At 35.8% G+C, this 22,025-nt stretch overlaps 1 protein-coding gene across 2 annotated transcripts in view; it reads right to left on the bottom strand.

The window, feature by feature from the left end:
- Positions 1–22,025, bottom strand: part of MPP7 (MAGUK p55 scaffold protein 7) — a 149,014-nt gene that overhangs the window by 32,585 nt on the left and 94,404 nt on the right. For both annotated transcript variants that reach the window (XM_056484566.1, XM_056484567.1), the window contains exons 7-12: positions 13,197–13,328; positions 5,050–5,131; positions 3,931–4,016; positions 2,059–2,133; positions 1,270–1,466; positions 681–745 (exon numbers count right to left, since the gene is read on the bottom strand). In XM_056484566.1, the coding sequence (XP_056340541.1) occupies positions 681–745; positions 1,270–1,466; positions 2,059–2,133; positions 3,931–4,016; positions 5,050–5,131; positions 13,197–13,328 (637 nt within the window). The remainder of the gene's footprint in view (positions 1–680; positions 746–1,269; positions 1,467–2,058; positions 2,134–3,930; positions 4,017–5,049; positions 5,132–13,196; positions 13,329–22,025) is intronic.

Genomic DNA, 22,025 nt, shown 5'->3' on the forward strand with positions numbered 1-22,025 from the left:
TATGAGTCTGTACAACTGAAAGAAATAACAGGTCAAGTAAAGTACGCAATAATACCTAAAACAGATGTTGATGTAAATTCCAGTGAAGAGAAAATATTTGTTTCAATGTTTGCGCTTTCTTAGAGGTTATTTTTCTTATATTGTGCAACTACCATATTTAAAAACAGAGAATATCAAGGATGAGTGTGTTTAAAAAACAGTAAGAAGTGATTCTCTTAATGAGTATCAACGAACTGAATGTTTTGACTTTTAAAAAAATCCACTGCTTCATGAGACACAAAAAATTATCAACTATATGGGGAAGAGAGGGAGAGACGATCATATCTTTCATCTTACTCTCAATATAAATTTCACTGTGATGATGCAGTCCAAATTATAGAAAATTGTTGAGCTAATTCTTTATTGTTTCAACAGAAAAAGAATATTCTTCAACCTTTGGAATATTATAAATCAAAATATTAATTGGGCTCAGCACTTCAAAAACAAAGTCAGAGGGCTGGGAATGTTTCTAGCTGCTTTTAAAGCTTTTATGACATTATTTATATTTATTTTCCTACTGATACAATGAGATCGAGGAGCTGTTGTGCCTGAGAGAAATGCGTCCTGTAGTTGAAACAAACTGCTATTTTATAAGGTTAGAGATGTGGAGTATTATTTCTATTCCAGGTTAACAGACTTACATGATTTTCTGTTGGAAATTTTCAGTGGCTGAACCTGCACTTCTGGTCTTCTTAATGCAAATCTCCTATAAAATGGGAGGTGGTGGGGAAAAGACACAAACTCCTCAGTTTTCACTGCAAATTTGGAATTAATAAACACTTAATATCATGAGACTATTGCAAAATTTCTAGATGATTTTCTAAGAAATTAACTTAAAACAATGGAATTTATTCACAATCTAAAAAAATTATTAAATCTTGCCTGAAATTTTTGTAAGTTCTGCAAAACCTGCTGCAGTTCTTATTCCTGCATAGTGTATCAGTGTGAATGCAGATACTGATGTGAGATTTTCCACGTTTTTTCTCTCAGCCTGGATCAGTGTTATCCTATCAGTTTTTGTCATTATTAATTCTAGCCAGAGAAATAAGGAAATCCAGAGTATTTCAGCAACATGTTTCCAAGTTCAGTTGTCCTGCTGCAAATGCACATTTATTGTACCCATGTAATCTATGAGCATTACACATGCCAACTATGCTAACTTAACAACTAAGCAATAAGTCTCATCTCTTACAGCAAAAAACAATGGAATTATGCTTCTCAGTAGCTCACCTCTCCTGGAAATGCTTTGAAGGGATCAAGCCTGCTCTGGGATTGGCATCACCTTCATGTTTGGCTTGCCACCAGGTTGCATCATCCTGGCTCATGATCTGAAGGACATCTCCTTTTCTGAAAGCAAGTCCAGCTTCTTTACAAGGAATTGCTTTATCTTCATTAGGATCATAATCAAATAAGGCTCTGATAAACATCTGAAACAAGCAGTGTTTGATCTTTAGAATCAAATATTAAGTGCAATCCAAAGGTATCTTCCTTTTCTGTTTCTACTGTTCAAAACCACTGAACTAAATAACGTAAATATTTATGGCTGTCAGACATTCTTATGGATGTCTAGCATTGGAAGTTCATATGGGAATGTTCAACTCATTGCTTCTGCAATGGCAGTCTCAGTGGAGCAAAGGCTCTGTGACTCAAGGCAAGCAGGATTTTACAGGTGCGCACTTTGCCCTTATGAGGGACAGAGGAGAAGATACTGTTGAACCAAGATGCTATCAAGTATCTTCTACCTAGTGAACGACAGAAGGAATGCTTGGAACCAAGTCAGGTTCTTGCAGAAGATGGAAGATTACCTGTCTACTACACAACTGAGAGTTCAGGTTCAAGAACCACGTTACACCCACTCATAAATTCAGCACCTGTGTATTGAAGTGTGCTATATGTGGTCCCGATACAAAAGTTGAGTCCACAGGTAGAAATCACATTCTTGGTTCTGTCATCCAAGCAAAAAATACATATCCTCAGCAGAACAGCTACTGTGATGGCTCCTGAAATAGTCTTGCTTACCTTGCCTTCCTTCATTGGCATTTCTTCCTTCACACTGGGTATAATTTTAAATGTAATGGCTCCTTGAGACTGAGCCTGGTGAACATTTAAAAAGAAAATGCACTGAGAATTTAGCTATGCATGTCAAAGAATCTTAGAAAATAAAGAAATTCAAATGAATTTAAAAGAATATAATAAGTCTACCCTCTCTCGAGTTTGACAGCTTCATTTAATCAAACATTGCATTCCAAAAATTAAAATACCTACTTTAATACCTACTTTGGGTTTCTTTGCTTCTCTGGTGGGGCAGATGGACTGTTAAAAACTGGGACCTGCATGGTTCAGAGGTCCAGTTTCTGTACTGAAGGCAGGAGAAAATGCTACAGCTTAAATGTATGCATATTACAAGCAACTGCTGCACTCCTGGCACAGTTTGGACATCCCTGGAAAAATTGAACTAACATTTCATTAAAAAAAAAAAAAAGATAGAAAAATTCAAACTGGCTCGTGCCATATTTATCATATAGAGCTATTGGGGGTGGATTTATTCGCTTGGCAACTTTAAGAAACTAGAAAAGAAAAACATATTTGAATAGACTACGTGTACTAAATGGAAAAAAAGCCCTCCGCTATAAATCTTAAAACAAGTTAGCCATCATCAACCACCTCATCCATTCATCTTTCCCTACATCCCACTTAAAGTGTGTCTGGCTGTATTTTACTTATTAACCACAGTATATTCCCAGTGCCTCAGTGACATTTTGCTATTGAAGGAAGTGCTAATCAGCTGGAGGCTCTGCTAGTATTGCATGCAGCCGACAAGTTTCATAAAAGGAGCAGAGTGCAACAGACAGCCAACGATTTAAGCAAAATGGAAACAGGCCTGTCCACTACTGAGCGAGACATTCTTCTGCTGGCATGTCTGCAATCCAAGGCTCACTGCTTGACAGGCAGCAGCCAAGGTCTTATTTCACCCGCCATAGGACTGGAATCAATAATTTTGTTACTTTTGAAACAAGCTCTGACTAGCTTCTGATGTTTATACTGTACCTCAGAAAGGTAAATGGGGAAATTGTTCACACCTTTTCTAGTGGTATTTTGTTTCTAGACATTTTAAAATATTAGTTTTTGAAGGAAACTATGGCTCTGTAGGGAACATGAAACCATAAAGCAAGTATGAATATCAGCAGGCTAGCACTTGAGTGGTCTTGATTATGAGACAGCTCCTCAATTCAGCCGGACAGCAAAGTATTTATGTATACAGAAATGCCTACAGCATGAGTAACAGATCTGTCATGACCCCCATCAATTTCTTTGATGTAAAAATATTCAGTATTCCTGAAAAAGTCTAAATTACTTAATTTGCAATAATGTTTCAATAATGAGAAATCAGGCTGGCTTTATAGACTGTACAGTTTAGAAGAGTGCAGACAGAATAATATATATGGATATAAACTGTAAATCAGTGTCATATAAAATCTTCATATACCAGTTATACAGTCTATCTAATACCTGTATTACTAATTAATTGTCACATGGAGTGACAATGAGTTATTAATAAGCTATTAATGAATTAATTTAAAATCACTCAAATTCAACAGATCATGGTGGGCCTTACAAAACTGTAGATTATAAACTGAAGTCTGCAACATACTGCAACATATTTATGGCAATATTACTGTCTTTAACTCTTTACAAGTAATCTATAATTGCATAAATATCTAATGCATGGAAAAATCACCCTATGAGAAATAACAGGTTTGTAAATGACGGCAATGGAAGAAAAGCCATTATAGTAGAATATATTTTTTTCTAAGAAATACAGTAGAAATCCTAAGTCTAATTACTTTTTCTTGACTTTCCTAAATTAATTTTAAACTGTTTGGTATTTACCAAAATGTGTATTATTTCTTCAGGCTTTTTATCATCTACAGGAATCCCATTGACTTCCCTCAATTCATCACCAACATGAATAAGCCCTACAGAAGAAAAAAAGAAAAAGTTGTGAAACAGTAGCTATGTATTGCACAAAAACTGCCATTAACATTCAGCTTGTTTCTCCCTTATTCATACATGTTAAGCTCCAAATTTCACACACTTCAAGTTAAAAACAGGAATATATGGTGAACATAACAGCTACTGTCCTCAGACAAATTTGATAAGGTGGTTGGTTAACTCAACTCCCTGTCTTCCTCCTAAAAATAAGTACCACCTTCCCTACTACTTTTCCAGACTTTCATGCAGATGTTTGAAAAATATCTGTGCCAATTTTTTTTCTACTTGTACTACTTTCTTACTGCTACACAGCTGTAAGTAATACAAAGAGCACTTAGGCTGGGAGTGCTAATTTGTGGCACAAATGCTTGCCTGCCTGTCTATCTATCTATCTATCTATCTATCTATCTATCTATCTATCTATCTCTAGAACTACTCCATTACTGCATTTAAGAGTGAAACACAGCTGTCCTAGACTTTCTTCAGTGAAAAAGACACCTTAATGTCTGATTTAGGACTTCTTGCTTAGGTTTTTGCAGACACTGAGCATCCCAAGGATGGGCTGTTATATTGAGAACTACCAGCTGAAACTCCAAAAGAATGCCCTAATAAAAAATAATGTCCTGCACCAACTCTATCAGCAGGTTGACATATGCCATCATGGAGTGATTCTTGGGGTGTCTGGCACAGGGACAGGAGTAGGACTTGATGATCTTGATGGGTCCCTTCCAACTCAGCATATTCTATGATTTATAAATGGATGTCATCAATTGGAAACAAACCATGATATATAAAAAACCCTCTGTTATCCACTAACTCAAAGACCCCTTGCTGAAACTGAACTGAGGAAAAAAGTCAGCATACTTTCAGCAGCATTGAAATATCACTTTAGAAAACTGTCTAGTGGCAAATACTTCTCTTTGTGATAGTGATATATTTAATTTCTACAAAATATGCCATTTTATCTCATCTTGTTCTGAACTCTTGAATGGCTAGTGCCAAACAGCAACACATTACCACTTCTATCTGCAGCTCCTCCACGCATTATCCTGGCCACCACAATTGCACCAGTATGTTCATCCCTTTTAATAGTAGCTCCCTTGGGTAAAAAAAAGGAAAAAAGAAAGTTATTTGGTTAATCAGCATAATTTTAATACACTACACTAAAAATATTTGCTAATAAAAAATGCAAAAAGCTGATGTATTAATATGTGATTTAGCTTATGTGCTTATGAAAATAATATACAAAATATGTTTCTCTATTTCTGTCCTCTTAAAATGTGTCTTCTTTTTCAAACAGAAGTAACTCATGCATTCTGTGAGTATACAGGCTTAAAGAAAAAAGGACAAGGATGGAAAAAGTGCTTTTCAACTTCATGGTAACTGCAATGTATTTTACTTGAGACTGCTATTAAAATTGAACTAAACTCCTGCTGCAAATTGATAAACTGTTATTCCTACATTAAAATAGACCGTACTACATACTATGGACATAGAAGGTATTTGTTGCACTTTATGCTCAGAACTGGTAGTGCACCCCTGTCCTTTACAGTGTTATCAATAAACAAACCCACATTTGAGAACTGCCCCTGAATGCTGGGGCTCACCTCAAACAATCACAGGACAGAAAAGCAGAGGAAGAGAACATTTCCTGAGTTAGTCATGGCTGTTTTCATACACTACACATAGACAGCACAGAGCACTGAGGTAAAATGACATTGTGTAGTTAAATTTCCAAAGAACAGTTGTCTAGATGAGAAAAATGCCTTTGTAACAAGATCTGCGAGGGTGCACTGAAAACAGGCACAAGATGATGGGGAAGCAGCAGTGCCAAGTGAGAAGGGACGCAGAGGTACAGAGCTGCTGCCTCAGCTGCAGTGCCAGTCCTTCCAGGCAGAGCTGAGGGAGTGAGGGAGGAAATGCTAGCCCAGTTCTGGGAGACAGAACAACAGTGGGGATTTTTAACTAGGTAAGTTGTACTGCATAATCATCCCCCAAAATGTTACTTGATCCAGTATTTTTAAAAAACAATTTAAAAAAAGCATGCCATGCCCATCAGGTTTTTTACTGCACATGCTTACTTTTCCATATTAACCTAATTAATTACCTGCAATAGCTCTAACTTTGTTAATCAACAGTCCAATTAAGGGCTCTGTCAGGCGAGTCAACTTTCTGAAAATTTCCATATTTGCAATAGTGAATGAACAGTATTACTTCACCTCTGAGTGCTATGTGCACTCTGCCATCACTGATTAAAACTTCTTTCTCTCGGAAAGTGTGCTTGGAGTAAGGTACATAAGTACTTTTTAAGGAAGTTCCTGGAATAATTTAATAGCATTTATAGCTTGCTATATTTGTTTGGAATAAACATGAACATCATATTTACCACTACTTCAACTTTTAAATGTTTCATGAACATAAAGCTGGAAATGGTACAAATAACAGAGCTGAGATTTTTCTACAGTTAGCGATTTCATGACTGTAAACAAACTTGTTTCCCTCTACCTCTAAGATGGAAATATAGCACAAGTCACAAAGACAAAAAATGGGAGATTAATTTATATTTTTATATGCAAGTTGCATTTATTGCCAATAGAGAAAAATTAAAACAGTCACCATTCACTTTGGCTGAGATTTCAACATCAGCCAGCCTTCCAAAGCAAAACGCATGTGCTATGTTTATGCATTTCATTTTACATTCTAAATTTATTAGTATGAAATTCTATCTATAAGTAAACTAAGTCTGCAATTTTCCAGCCTTATTCATATGTTGTATATGTATATGTATATGTATATGTATATGTATATGTATATGTATATGTATATGTATATGTATATGTACATATATGTATGTGTATGTATAAACATGTATAAGTTTATTATACAATTATATCAGCATGTACTTGTTTGAATTACAGTTTCAAATTAGTCTAAGAATTTCAAAAATACAGATTTAGCTGCGGCTAATCTCACTTTAAAAACTCATTACTAGGCTTCTGTGCAAGAAGAATTCCTAATTGCCTTAACCCCCCTAGTTTATATCTCAATATTAAGTTCTGACCTTGCAGCAACAGCTACTAATTTGAAGTTTATAATAATACCTGGAATGTTTCACCTATTTTTAATTTAAAAGGATTTTATTGGGTTTTTTTATTGAATATGTCCATTAAAAAGAAAAAAAAAAGCAGCATTAGGATGCTAGAGGCAAATATAAATACAGGATGTTTCCACTATACTGTCCATACAAAACAGGCTCCCCTAATTAATCAAGGAAAAAGCCTTCATCAGGAAGGCTTTATGCCTTTTACCTAGAAGTCAATACCATGAAATGCCACCAAATTCATAAGGCAAGCAATGACTGACAGGCCTACCCCAGCCCCATGCTGATGTCTGGAAAGTGGTACTTCACTTCACCAGGCTTTTTAGACAGATGCTAGAAAAAAACCTGTGTGCAATCAAAGACCACACTATTGACCCAGACAGCATCTGGAAGTAACAATAAGGCTCCTGTCCAAGTGGAACAGTCACTTCATGCTCAATGTGATTATCACTACTGGCACAAAATGAATTTTCCTAGTACAGATTAACTGATCTGAAGGACGGCCTCAACAAAGATAACAGGTAAATTTGAATTTTCATACAAAGGACAAAAACAAGTTCAAAATGACAGGGAAACTATTAAACCCAAGTTTTCTCAGTCAGTATCTTCTCTGTGGCAAATACAAAGTGAATGGACAGGTCCATGAAAAATACTTATTGAGTTCATGCATTTGTACCTTTAGTACAAAAATTAGAAAGGGACTTCTGTAAATTCCACTTTCCTCCCAATTTAGAACTCTTAAATTATCAAACACAAGTGGATTTCTTTTTGAAAACCTGAAGAGCTGATTTTCTGAAAAAGCAGCTTCTCTTGTACTGCTGCCAACCCTGCTTAAACTATGAGGTATATATAATCTGGCAAGAAATTCTGCTTATAAGATGTTCAGCTCCAGTACTTTCAGTTACATGTGGAGTGCAGCTCCTCATTTAGAGCTTTAAAAATGGAAGAAGGTTAGACTGGACCTTGAGAGCTGGAAAATATTTTCAGTGTTGTGAGCCAAAAGTGTAAGTTACCCTAAATGAGACATATACAGATGTAATAGCATAGCTCAGTTTAAAATACTTCTAAAGAGAAAAATATGGAGTTTGGGAGCCATATGGCGATCAGACTGAGAAAATGCTTAAAGGTATACCATACAAAAGCACCAAAAATAATACAAGATCCTTCAGCAAGGCTCTTTCACTGTTTTTTAGTTGCTCTTTTCCCCCCCTCCATTTTTAATGTAGTACCACTCATGGGTAAGCACTGCTCAGGGTTTCACAGATGTGAGCTTTATTAGTTCACCCATTTATCTGCTGGTTCCAGAATATAAACATTTTAAGTCTGTATTTTTAAAGAATGAAAAACTAGCCTGTAAAATAAATTACTAATAAGAGAATTTGAAACATCAGTAATATTGTCCATACATCTCTGTTAAAAAAAAGCACATGCAGATGATAAATGCAAATAAGTACTTCAATAAGTCTTATTTTAATTCATTCTTTATTGAAAGTGCAAATGCAAATATCAGTTACCTACCTTACAGCGAGGAGTTATTTAAAAGTTGATGTCCACTTATATGTAGACTAAAGCTAACACTACATCCAAATGAATCCCACCAAAAAACCAGCTAGGTTCATCAACTATTGTGAACTGAGCTACAGGGACTAAGAGTGTGAGGTAAGTGAAAGCTGTTGCATCTGCACAGACAGAACACATAAACAACTCCTTTAAATCAGCAAAAATAATTTCAACCAAGTTCAGCTATGGAAATCAGGTACATAGTTCAATTTATGTGTCCAGGCTACTTATGTAGCTCTGGAGACAGAATCATCCTTTTATTAAATCAGGAATCTTAAACAAATGGCATAGGTCATTCTCTGGAGCTGCTGTTTTTCTCTTGGCTATAGACATGGCATGGCATAGAGGATAGTTTTCAAATGACCGGATCTATGTGAAATGAATTTTTATGACAAAGAAGCAACCATCTTAATGTGAAGAAGCATCCTATTCAGAGTAACAGCTGGGACAAACCTGGAGTATTACGTTTGGAAGCTAGAAACAGTAGGAGGGCAGGTACTGAACCCCTGGTAGTGTGGTTATTCATCTCGGATATCAGGAATGCTAACTAGGAACAGGGCTGTAGCTGAAAAAGCCTTGGACAGGTAGGCATCAGTAAAAACTCTCCAAGCTCTCTGATAAAAAGCCCAATCACAAGTGAATTTTGGATTGTCTGAAAAAGAACTTTCTTCTTCTCTTTATGTAAGGTTCAGAGATGTTCCAAATTTCCTTGTTAAACAAAACACCCTAATGCAATTTCACCTCACTTGAGGGAGACACTACTGAAATGGCATTTGCTAACAGAGAATTAAAAAAACCCCAAACTCAATACTGTGGAAGGATTATAAAACACCTCTCTCAAAAAACTGGGGGAAAGTTCAGCACTGACTTCTGAATTGATGAAATCTGGCAAACAGAAGGCCCTCCTACAAACCATGTGTTTCTCTCTCTTTTGAAATGATTACTCCTGGGAACTCAGACTTCATTAATATATGATTAACCCCAGCTAAAAACATTGGTGAGGTGCTTAACTCAGAGAAAAGCACGAACAGGAGCATGAGAGGAAACGTGGTGCAGTTTCCTATAAAAATGGTCACTAGGTATACTCCAAAGACTTTAAGAGAGTGCCTAATTGCTTCACAGTGAATACTGTTGAAAGTCATCCAAAGGAAATGCAATTCAGAATGTCCAGGGTGTGCAACTGATGTAAAGCTCGTGGCTTTGAAGGAAAACCATCCCTACTGCTTGGGTACAAATAGAATATAAGCCTGTGTCCCGAGTGGAAGAAAAGTTCAAAGAGCTCAGTATCTTCAAGTCAAGAAATGAGACAATCTCTATCCCAGTAAAAATATTGTGTTGTACCTCCAATCTCAAGTTCAGTTTCTTCTAAAAGTAGATTCCTGATATCATGTTGCAAGTGGAAGTCAGACTTTTTGACTGGAGAAGAGTGAATCAATTAACAGAACAAGTAGAGACTCTTTGATCTCTACTAAGAATATCCAAGACTTCAGAGCAAGCTCTGAAGGAAAAGCCAATAAAAAGTAAATTAAATTATAATTAGTTTAACAAACACAGATCATGGTGTATCTGCCTTTAGTAAAATAACTTTGGGAAGCATAAACACAGTAGATCTAATATACATAGTATAAACCTGTCTTCAGTTATTCTGCCATGCCATACTTCAGTAAGACTTTATCTGAATTACTATTCATGTTTCTCGTCATCCCTCCAATGGGGAAAAAATCTAGAGAAGACAAAGACACAAATACTAGGTTTATTATGTATTGTGGTAATGGTGCCATAAGAAGTCACTATAAATATGACACAAATAAATTAATTTTTGACATGAACATGAATGATGTTAAAATGGATTGATGGTGCATTATGGAAAAGGAGAAGGATACTATATTATTTGAACCCTTTTTGGAGAACAAGTAATAAGACTCACCATAAGTTCTTCTCTAATAAAAAAAAAAAAAAACAAACCATCAAGATAGGCTCAGGATCTGAAAAGACGACAAATACAGTTTTCCTACACAGATGAAGTAAAATCTTAGAAATGTTGGAGATTCCACATATCCAGTTAGTCTGCTCCAGTGCTGGACTTCCCAACTAATGGACTACTACTGTTAAGTCTCCCAAGGCTGCACCTTGTGACCACTACCCTGTGTTTTAGCATCTTTCACTGCTGAGGAGTTTGACTTTATTGTCCTTGTGAGCTCCCCACCTTCAAGTACTTGTACACTGCAATTAGCTCCCATCCTTTGCCTCTTACTTATAAAAGGTCTACAATAGATTCCATTGTAAGGCTGTTTTCACTTTGGTAAATAAACAAAGCTGTCTTAAACAAAAGAAATTACTTTGTTCACATGTTTTATATTTTCCATGGCTGCTTAGTAAAAGATCTAAAACCCCTTTTCTGTTACCTCTGTTACACAAGAGTTGTGCCATGTGTGGGTTTAAGAGTGTACAGGTTTTGGCTGGGATACAGTAATTTCCTTCATGATAGCTCCTATGGTGCTTTGTTTTAGATTGTGATGAAAACAGTGTTGATAACACATGAATAATTTAATTATTGCTGAGCAGTGCTTACACACTGCCAAGACTTTTCTGCTCATCACCCCACAAGTGAGGAGGCTGGGGATGCGCAAGGAGCTGGGAGAGGACACAACTGAGACAGCCAACCCCATCTGATCAGGGGGATATCCTACACCTTGTGCTGTCATGCCCAGCAATAAAACAGGGGAAAGAAAAAGGAAGGGAGGATGTGTGGAGTGATGGTTTTTGTCTTCCCAAGAAACAATTACAATTGATGGAACCCTGCTGTCCCAGGGATGGCTGAACACCTGCCTGCCCAGGGGAAGTGGCGAACTAATTCTTTATTTCACTTTGCTTGCACATGCAGCTTCTGCTTTACCTATTGAACTGTCTGTCTCAACCCACGAGTTTTCTCATATTCATCCTTCCAATTCTCTCCCCCATCTCATTGGGGAAAATGAGTGAGTGGCTGTGTGGGGCCGAGCTGCAGGCTGGGCTTAAATATCCACACAGGTATCTGAAAGAGCTCAGTGTCCCACCAGAATGAGGAGGCAAGAGTGGAATTTGAGGAACAGTCCAAGTTTCTTTAGGAGAGCTTAAAATCTAAAAAGCGAATATACAATGTATATATTTTATAGAATTTTTCAGAAAATATCTGAGTCATGTTTTACAAGTTACTATTATCCAACTCGTTCTGAGATATTATTATTAACTTATGGTATTGAACTCATAAGTCTTAGTAACAAATCATGTTTGTAATATAAAACTATGTAAGTTAAGATTTTATTAAGCTTTTTTCTGACAAATAAAAAAAATGGTGTTATAATTAACACTAAAAATAGGCTTCTCAATTAGACTTCATTTCATACTATATCTTCAAATCTCTACATACCATTCAGAAGGAATAATCTTTCCGATACAAAATCCTAAAGCAAGTTTGTTTTCTTTCTCAAATAATGTCTTTGATAAAATATACAAAAAGTTTAAAGCTGTTACTCAAATATTTGAGGAAAAAATATTTAGCATGTTAAAACAAAGTAAGAACTTTCCATATGGTCAAACTGGTAATTATGCCAATGGGCACCTACAGTCAGTCAATAAGAAAACTCATTTCTTGTTTATTGATGCCAGAAATCCATCAAGAATTAGAGAGATAGTAAGATATCTATTGTGGAACAAACTACTCCTGTGTGTCTAACAGAAGCCACACTTTCCCACTGTCATCTCAAGTACAGAATGATGATTTTCTCAAAGTAAGTTTGCAGGTATTTCTCCAGGATTGCTGTTCATTAAAACAAATATTCAGTGTAACATAAAACAAAGCTCTTACTGGTTTGCAGGACAAAAAGAACATAGTTAAATTTTATACAAGATGACTCCCACTCTACAGCAAATAAAAAGAACCAAATCAGGAAAGCATTTTAATATTCTTGTAATACAACCTAGGTTTAGTCCTTTCATTTTTCCAGATATCCCCATGAAGATATTAACTTTCTAGTATTCATAATGCAAAGTAGAACAACAGACATTTTAAATTCGCCCAGATTTCAATTCAAGTATTTTAAAATATGTTTTCATGCTTTCTTTTCAGTATATTGAAAGGTCATGTTTTTTTACATGAATGCTTACAGGCACAGTTCACAACACAGGTCAAGATTTCTTTGGGGATTCATTCTCTGTCTCACATTTTAAAGTAAATTCATGATTTGAATTCAAGATAAAAGACAAATATATACTTGATCTAAATGCTCAGACTCACCCACATATATAATACTTAAACACCATGATGATTATTTATTTCATATGCTTTACTAATAATGACTGTGAATAGAAATCACATGTGAATTACTTAATGTTATTAATAATCATGTGTAATGTCTGTCTATACACATTTCAAGTTAATATCACCCACTCATGTTTACAATCTGAGCACTCTCCACCCTGCACACAAACAGAAAACTCCAAACCAAAAGACAGGGTTACCTACCAATGGCTCCCGGTTTTTGACAAGCCTGATTATTTTAACTGAATCTTCTTCTTCATCAATATCATCAGGCATGGGAGGCAAGACAGGATCATAGTTCTTCTGAGCAACAGTATCATGTACAGACAGCAAAGCCTGGAAATATTAATAGTCAGTATATTATTTGGCATCTGGAAAGTTTAGGGAAGGGAAAGCAGAGGATACTATTTATACCCTGACTCTACTACTGTGATGTAAGTAGATTGACTATAATTCTTGTATACAATTTTACTTCATTTCAAACTGATTAAACAACTCCACAAAGAATATGTTTCCATATATATAATGTATACAAGTAGTAAATTGTGGATGGAGAACTGTGTCTTCATACACACAAAAACACCATGTGCTTTGTATGCTAGCTTGAACAAGAACTATGGACAGGAGAAAATCTTAGTCTCCAAAAGTAAGTAGATAATTCTACTTGCAATAAGTAAAAAGTTTATTTGATACAGTGGGCAGTCCTATGAAACAAATAAACAAAATAAGAACTTTCCAACACAGGAGCTCTAAAAGCTTACCTGGTTAGTGGATTCCTTTTGTGTGAGCCTCAAATTATCTTAGGAATTTTTAATTTATTATGGAATTCATAACTGAGATTGAGGAACACACTACTGAAGCAATTTGGTTTAGGCAGGTGCTTATCAACCACCTGTGCATGTCTTTCTTGCCTCTTTTCCTTTTCTATGGCCAGTATTTGACTGAGGACCAGAAACTATATTTTCAATGAAAATACAGCTGTCTTTAAAAAGCATTATACTTCCGTTTTGGGTTTTTTTCAGAATGGAGTAAGCTTTTAACAACAAAAAACAATTTCCAGGCAATGCTGCAAGCTACCATGTCAAAAGCTAAAGGCAAAGAGCATTTGGTAATCTTCAAATTCTGAAGTGCAAATTTAAACTTAGGGCTTCAACAAAACAAATACACAGGAAGATCATGCCTGTTTTGTGATAAATTGCTATTGTTTTACCAATCATTATGCACATTGTACAATTTAATAAAAACACTTCAGCACACTAATAATTTCTGTTTTTCTTCCTGATACACAGTTATGAATTTATACTACTTACCATCAGAAATTACCATCTCTCTCCAACAAATGATCACTTTTACTTTAGATCTGAGCTAAAATCCTCAGACTAGCAATTATGGATCCTCCTGTAAATGTTTATTGTGATGCATTACATATGTAAAAGCCATGCAATCACATGCAATCCTCTAAGATGCATGTGAAATATCAAAGATACACTAAAACAAAAGTAGTGTTTGCTTTTACTTCAGGATACTTATAGTTAAGACTTCTAAAACTAGTCTTCTGCAATTACATTTTTCCACATAAAGCTAGGGCACATTCATGGACTGGTCCAATTTAATGAGGTTCTATATGGCAGTTCAAAAACAGTCAGGCAGATAGAGAAAACAGATGAAAATAATATAAAGCACCATTTCCAGAGTAAAAGGCAGACACTTAAACATATTTAAAAGAACCTACCCTTGGCAATGAAACTTGCAAAACAAATTCTGTCCCCTTCTACACTGAATTATGCCACCAGTGTTTTACTGACACTTCCCTGCTCTGACTCTGACTGCAGATGAGGCTTCTAGACACCGCATACAGAACAATGATGCATCCCAAGTACTGCAAACCCATACCAATCAGTGCCTGGTATTTATGATGTTTTCTTCAGCTTCACAACCAGAACTTATCAACCCATTCATTTGTTCTCCCAAAAACCATATTAAACCATAACATACTACAGTTAGCAATATAAAATCTTTTCCTCAAACTCCAGCACTACTTTATCTCCATGCAAAGATACATATTTCAGATAAGAGCAGGAATGCCAGAAACAATGCATCTTTTCTTAGTCAAGCTTTCAGAAGAGCTTCTGTCATCACAAACTTGTTTATGAACAAGTGAACATGCTAAGATTTCTTTCCTTCTTGTTTTCTATCGCTGCTTTTTTTAACACACTACTCTCTGTCCACTGTAGTTGCTCTGAAATAGTCATCAGCACTTTGGGCAGTAACTAATTTGCAAACAAAACCTAAAAAGCCATTTTGATTTCACTTAATGTGTTCAACTGTAAATGATCAGTCTGTCCTCAAGAGCACTTCTTTATGTTTTGAACACAAGAAGAAATGAACAGATCTTCAGAAGAATCTTTGTACCATTAAATTAATATAGTCTAAAAAACTATGTATCAGACTTGATGTGTATAAGAGAAGCTTAAGGCTTTATTAAAAAATAAACACATTGCAAGTGCCAAGAAATAAAACTTGGATCCTAAAATGAAAAATATTTATCCAGAATAATTGTGCAGCAAATGCACAAGGCAATGTAAAGATAGCAATGTTCTCTTCTTGTATCGAAGAAGTGAAGAACTGATTCATATCCATGACACTAATTTTTTAACCATTCACAGGACACTGCAAGAAGTGCATACTTTTTTTTTTTTTTTTTTTTTTAATGCCTTGGTTTTGTTTTTAAATACACAGCTCTTCAGAACTATGTACGTAGGATCTGAGATTTGGGTCATGTATATTTAAGCACCTGTGGAGAAAAAGATTTTATTTCAGCTCTAAGTTCTATGCTTATGATTCAGTAATGTAAACATGGTCCGTATTTAGAACTTGAAAGAAGATATGATTCAAACTCCTGCACTACCTAAATATAAATATTGATGTTCAGCTAAATTCTTAGACATGATCTAGCTGGAAATGAATACTTTCATCGGACCTCTGAAATGTCTAATAACTAGTGCTGTATTTTTCATATTAAAAACTATCACTGATCATCTCACAGTTTATAAATTGAAATTTTACACTATCAACTTACACGAAGAAAATCTGACATTGGAAATGTTGTAAGTTCTTTTTCTTAAACTGTTCTGAAACTTTAAATGTTTATTTAAAATGAGAATGTTATTAATGAAAACAGTTCTATACTTTGAAAAATATGTATCACTTAACTAGACTAATTACATTTTTGCTCTTATAAAAGAATGAAAAATGTCATATTATTTTTTGCTTCTCTTTATATTTTGAGATCTGTAAGAATAAAAATACACCAGTAGCCCCTGATTCAAGAATACAGCTCCTTATGTTTTTAAATTCTCATTATTTTAAAAAAACTCCATCTAAGCTTTATTTTTCATAGATGCTTTGTGTTTAGTAGTCTAGAAAAACATTTTAGAAAATGATAAGTTAAAGAAGTGAAACACAACAGGTGAAGAAACTAAAGCAGCATCCTTCTTAATAGTGCTTAGAAAAAAGTGAATTGTCATCAACAGAAACTTTGTAGCAACTCGAACCATCCTTCAGGAGAGCCAACAGCTGCAACAAGAGTGTGACGCTGCCAGCCTAGTGGCTGGCAACCCTGCCTACGGAGCAGATTACTGACCCGGCAGCACAGTCAGCAAAATGGAACGAAATGGCCCATGACTGTGGTGTCCCAGTGCACAGCTTGGATCATTAGCACCAGCCACCTTCTCTGGCAGTTCAGCTTGAACTCCATCAGGTGAGACACGGACATTTTCCACCTCTTTGCTTTGCCATGAACTGCCAGTTACTTTGCGCCAGTAACTGCCACCAAGAATGGCACAGAAAAGTTTCATTTGAGGAAAAAAGTAACTTTATCAGCAACCACAGCAATGTGTCCCTGAACTCACCTGGCACAGCTCATACTCCAGAGAGCTCTACCATACTATGCTTTCCTTTGAGATAAAGTTACAGAAGAAATAAAAAAAAAAGGATGAAAATGTTGGTGGAGAAAATTGTTCAAGATTGACAAGTTTAATTTATGAGTAACTTGCATAAAATTAGAATAATGTGAGTGATGTCATCCAGCAATAAATACCAAAAAAGAAAAGCTGAAAGAGCTGGGAGAAGACTGAACCCCTGAAGGAAAGACCATCAAGAGCATCAGAATGGAAGGAGAAGCACTGAAGTCATACAAGCCAAACATGTGCAAGAATTTACACAACAGTAGAATAACCCAGCAGAAAGCTGAAGCACTATGGTGATGGCATACAGACTCTAGCCACTGTGTGGTAAAGCAGCCATCAGAAATCAACAGCTCATAACAATCTCTTCCCCACCAACTATGCCTGCTAAGGGACTGTGTGCAACTTTAACCCTGATGCAAAGTAAGGGTTAACAAGGGAACAAAAAGGCAGGTGAGAAAAGGCATCTCAACCAGCAGATAAGAACAATCACATTAGCTGAGCTCTCCATCTCTGCTAAAGCATGAAGTATAATCCAGAAGCAGAAGCAAGCAATAAAACTACAGGCAGGAGCTCAGTTGTGCTGCTGAAGTTGCCCGAGGATGGCTAGAATAAGAGCAAAAAATATATTTTACAAGCTACAGTAATCACATATCAAGCAGAGAAGTAGTATTATTCTTTGTGATGCTGCACACTCATCTAATCACTTTCCAAGAGAAATCTGTGATTCTCTGTTCTGTACAAAATTCCCCAGTCAAATACATTGTGTACATAATGGTTAAAGAAATCAGTTCACTTCCAGTTAAATCAGTTTGCTTTTGCCACTGAGGATCACTCACACTATTCAATCAATGTAAGCAAAAACCTTTGACAGGGACAGTAAGACAAATTAAATAAGGTCCTTTAATTAAAGCGTAATTTTATGTTCATAATCAGTAAACCAATGGGTGTATAAAGTAAGAGGTAAAAAATCTGGGCCAATTTACTTCCTTCCATCCTTCAAATTATATATTTTCCAATATATCCTTTATAAAATATGCAGAAATTATGCATTTTATGAGAAGATAACAGTTACATATGCACAAAACAGAAAATAACATTCCATGCTTGCAAGTGTACTTGCATGCTTGCATCTGTACTTAAACTAGAGTTGCCCTCTAGTTTAAGTTTGTCCAGCTGGCAATTAAATCCCTTTCTCTTCCAACCTTTGATGCAGCTGGGTCACAGTAGTGGTTCAAAATAATAACACATACTGTATACGTGTGGTTTTGAGTTCTTAATATCTGCCATAGACTAATGATCTTAGCACAGCACCATCTCAGTTGGATCGATATTCAGTATATATTACTCTTTCCTCTTTACTAAGGTGGACTTTATTCATGACTCTGTGAACTTCCTTTCACAAAAGGGTAATTTCCTTGCCTGAAAATGCTATTTCTTGATTTCAGACTCATCAGTCTGAACTGATGGGTTTACCTGCAACTGGTAGCCAGACAGCAACAGCCAACAGAAAAATGAACTTTCTGATTTTTTGGACCCCCGCCTTCCTCTGGCTCAACGTTCACAGCCCCTGGAGATGCTTCCCAAGTCGAACTGTTCTCAGTGTTCACAGAAAACACGCACTCCATCTGTCCGTATAATCTGCTAAAGGTGTTAATACCTTTCCAGATGACAGCCCTATATTTTCCCTCAGTTGTGGATAACTGCAAAAAAACCTCTGATTTTAAATCAATAGTGAAGAATTTGGACAGTCTGTTTTACATTCACAACAATTCACGTAGCTGAAGTGTCCTTGAAGCTCTAAGCCCTGTTTAAGTAAACTCCAAGAGTACAAATACATGGTTTTCAGAGTGGAAAATGCCGAGACAGCAGCACTGTTTCAATATCTTGGCAATTCTTCATCAAATTTTTTGAAAGAGTGGCAGCTTCACAAGAATATTAAGTGTCTACAGTGGTAGCATATTCCTTTTATTGGTTTAAAACCATCCAAAGACACCCCAAAGAAATCATATGAAAATATAAAGAAAGTAAAAGCTGAGGATGCAGTTGCCTTTTCTAAAAAAGTGTCTCTAGGAATGACCCAGCCTTTATTTGACATCGACATAATAAGTCCTCAATACAAAAAAATCTATTGAACCAAAAGGTTAAAAGAATCTAAATAAACCCAGTTCCTCTGGAAAATAATAACATATATTCATCTATGATAAGGAGGCCTTAAATTCAGCTATAGAGTACTTATACTACATGGGAACCTAACTAAAAATGATGTAGACAAGAGGAGACTGTTGAATGGAAAGTTCAAACACAATATGGTCCAACAAATGCGAAGGAAAAACACCACTGAAGGAAAAAGCAGCATAAAAAGATGACATCTGAATAAAGAGACTACTTGGTTTATATTGTGCAGTTTCTTCATTTCACTAGTTCATTTTCAGTAGATGAATTGAATTACTACTTGAAAGGGATATGATTTTATCTGTCATGACTTTTTCCTCCTCCTAAATTACTGGCTTTAGCAATGTTGCCAATTTTTATTTTCTGTATCTGAATGCTGTAGTTACATGCATGCAATTACACATTCTTAGGTGGGTGAGAGTTGGTTCCCTCATGTCGGAAAGTTTGTATATATAACCAAAGAATTTCTTTGATTTACTTTTCAGATTTTATATTTTCTGCTGCCAACCTGCCTGGCTTCACTTTTGTTTATGTTATCTATCACTTTGTTTATTATATGTTGGCTGCTAGTGAGCATTCTCATATCCATACGTCTAAGATTGACAGACAAGCTCTGCACTGGACATGAGCCAAGTTATCACCAGATGGACCTGAGAGCATTTCCAGAGTAACACGATGGTTGTTACTTAAATATACTCATGAAGTACATTCATTCACCTCCTTTCTATCATTTTGTCTCTATGCTTCTAATATGTTGGATACTGTTATATGTCTACATATACAACAATAAGTGTGCCACAGCTGCTTTCTGATTTTCTCTGCCTGACAGATGTGAAAAAACAAGGCTTTTCTTGCTGTTTTTAAAAGGTTTATTTTGCCATTAAATTTTTGTTTTACTTACTCCATCCCAGTATCATGAACATTCCAAAAATAAAGACAGAAACATATTTTCCCAGCTCTCCTTACCCAGTAGAGTTTTCTTTATTAAAAAAAAAATAAAAGTATTATGGGTGCAAGCAGAAATGGAAATCGGAAGTCAAGGTCTAAAGCTGAAAAGAGTTACAAATAAAATATATTTTTCCTCCATCTGGTTGCCAAAATATGTGATGGATAGCTTCCCAAAGTGGCAAATAGTTTAAAGACATGAAACACTGGGCAGAAGGATTTCAGTCATTTTCCAGCCAAAGTCTCCCAACACTGTCCCCTCTGGCCCAGCTTCATGGCTAGTATGCTCAGAACATCTGCGGGCTATCTATCCTTCTACCAATGTCATCAAACCATCAATGCTGTGGTCCTTGCTGATTGTTGATATTAATTAGGGGGAGAAATAAATATTTCTATCTCCCTGCTGATACTTCACAGCATACCATCAAAAATTAAGCACGTTCTTGTAGGTCTATAAATTAATGGCATCTGATTTTACAAGTAAGGATTACGTAGGTAACTTTTCAGTTGACATGTGAAGTTCATTGAACTCCAGCTCACCATATTAATAAATCTCAAGTTTTTGTATAGTAATATCTCTTCATGTATGAGCACAATTCCTACAACCAGTCCTACCAACGCATCTCACAGACCACTGATGAGTAAATAGTTAAAGATCATGGGATCATTTCTAAACAGATACTGTGATTTGCGTTACCATTTCAAAATATAAATGTTTCATGAAGAGGAGAATGGTCTCCCAAGATGTGTGCCAAAGTAGAAAACATTGGTACGTATGGAAAGACAGGTCTCTACATGACAGGGCCAAAAGGTCCCCCAAGTGCCAAGGATACAGTAGCAGCCCAAATGTAGCTCAGATCTTAACAGACCTGAAATTTGTATTTTGAGCTTTTCAGATACAAAACCTGAACAGTTGTAGGCAAATCTCAACCATTTCCAGTGGAAAATGTTGACTTTGCAGAAAACACACAGCTCAGTGAAAAAGCCCTGACGGAAAATCTTCAGCAGGTCTAATTACAAAGGAAATGTTGGAAAGAAGACAAAGTTTAGATTACCTTTATTTTTTTTTAATTACATGCTACATGAAAAGCTTCATGAACTTCTCAAAGCAAAAACGGATTTTGTTTTATATTATTATAGCTCAATATTTTCTTTCAGTGCTTTATGTGTCAAAGCTCTTGTAGAAAAAAGACCACAGTCTCCTGGACATTAATTTACATTGTTGATTTTCACCAGTAGCTATAAGGCAGCTTTAGAAGGCTCTGCTGATAAAGGCTTAAAATGTTTGCTAATTTAACAGAACAAGCCACACTTTGATCTGAACAGTCTATTAAGCCACTACGCAAATCTAGTAAGCCTCAGATGGCTGGGATGATGGCATCAGCAGTTGTTTACAAAATAAAGGGTAGAATGTACAAACTTCCCAGTAAATACCAGAACAGGACAGGACAATGTTAAAGGTATGCTTCATGTTCAAAGAAGCACTATTTATTTTTTTAAAGAAATGTAATCAAATATAGGAAGCATGTATAGGAAGAACAAAGTGCTCTGGATTCATTATCTGCAGTTTTAGTTTTGTTTAACTCACAGTTCTATTCTGAAGGAAAGTCAAAGAGGTGAAATTAGATGAAAATATTTACAAATGTAAATTATTTTGTGAAACTGAAAGTCAAGTGTACCACAAATTAATTGCAAATAAAACAGCAAGCTTAAATCTTATTTGCAAGTCGCTGGTGTATGCACCTTTGCAATTTGAAAGCAATTAAACCTTCCACCCCCCAACGTTAAACAAAGAATCTGTATTTTGTATAAACAGTAACATTTCCAGTCATACAAGTGCAGTTTTTCCCTTGAGTCTGCAAGTAATCTTAAAGTTAACTTCCAAAATTCTGTTCATTCTATGGTAATAAAAGAGAACACAAGAAAAATACTGCATGTCCAACTCTTG

The sequence above is a fragment of the Oenanthe melanoleuca genome, chromosome 2 (genome assembly GCF_029582105.1).
Source record: "Oenanthe melanoleuca isolate GR-GAL-2019-014 chromosome 2, OMel1.0, whole genome shotgun sequence".
Lineage (NCBI taxonomy): Eukaryota > Metazoa > Chordata > Aves > Passeriformes > Muscicapidae > Oenanthe > Oenanthe melanoleuca.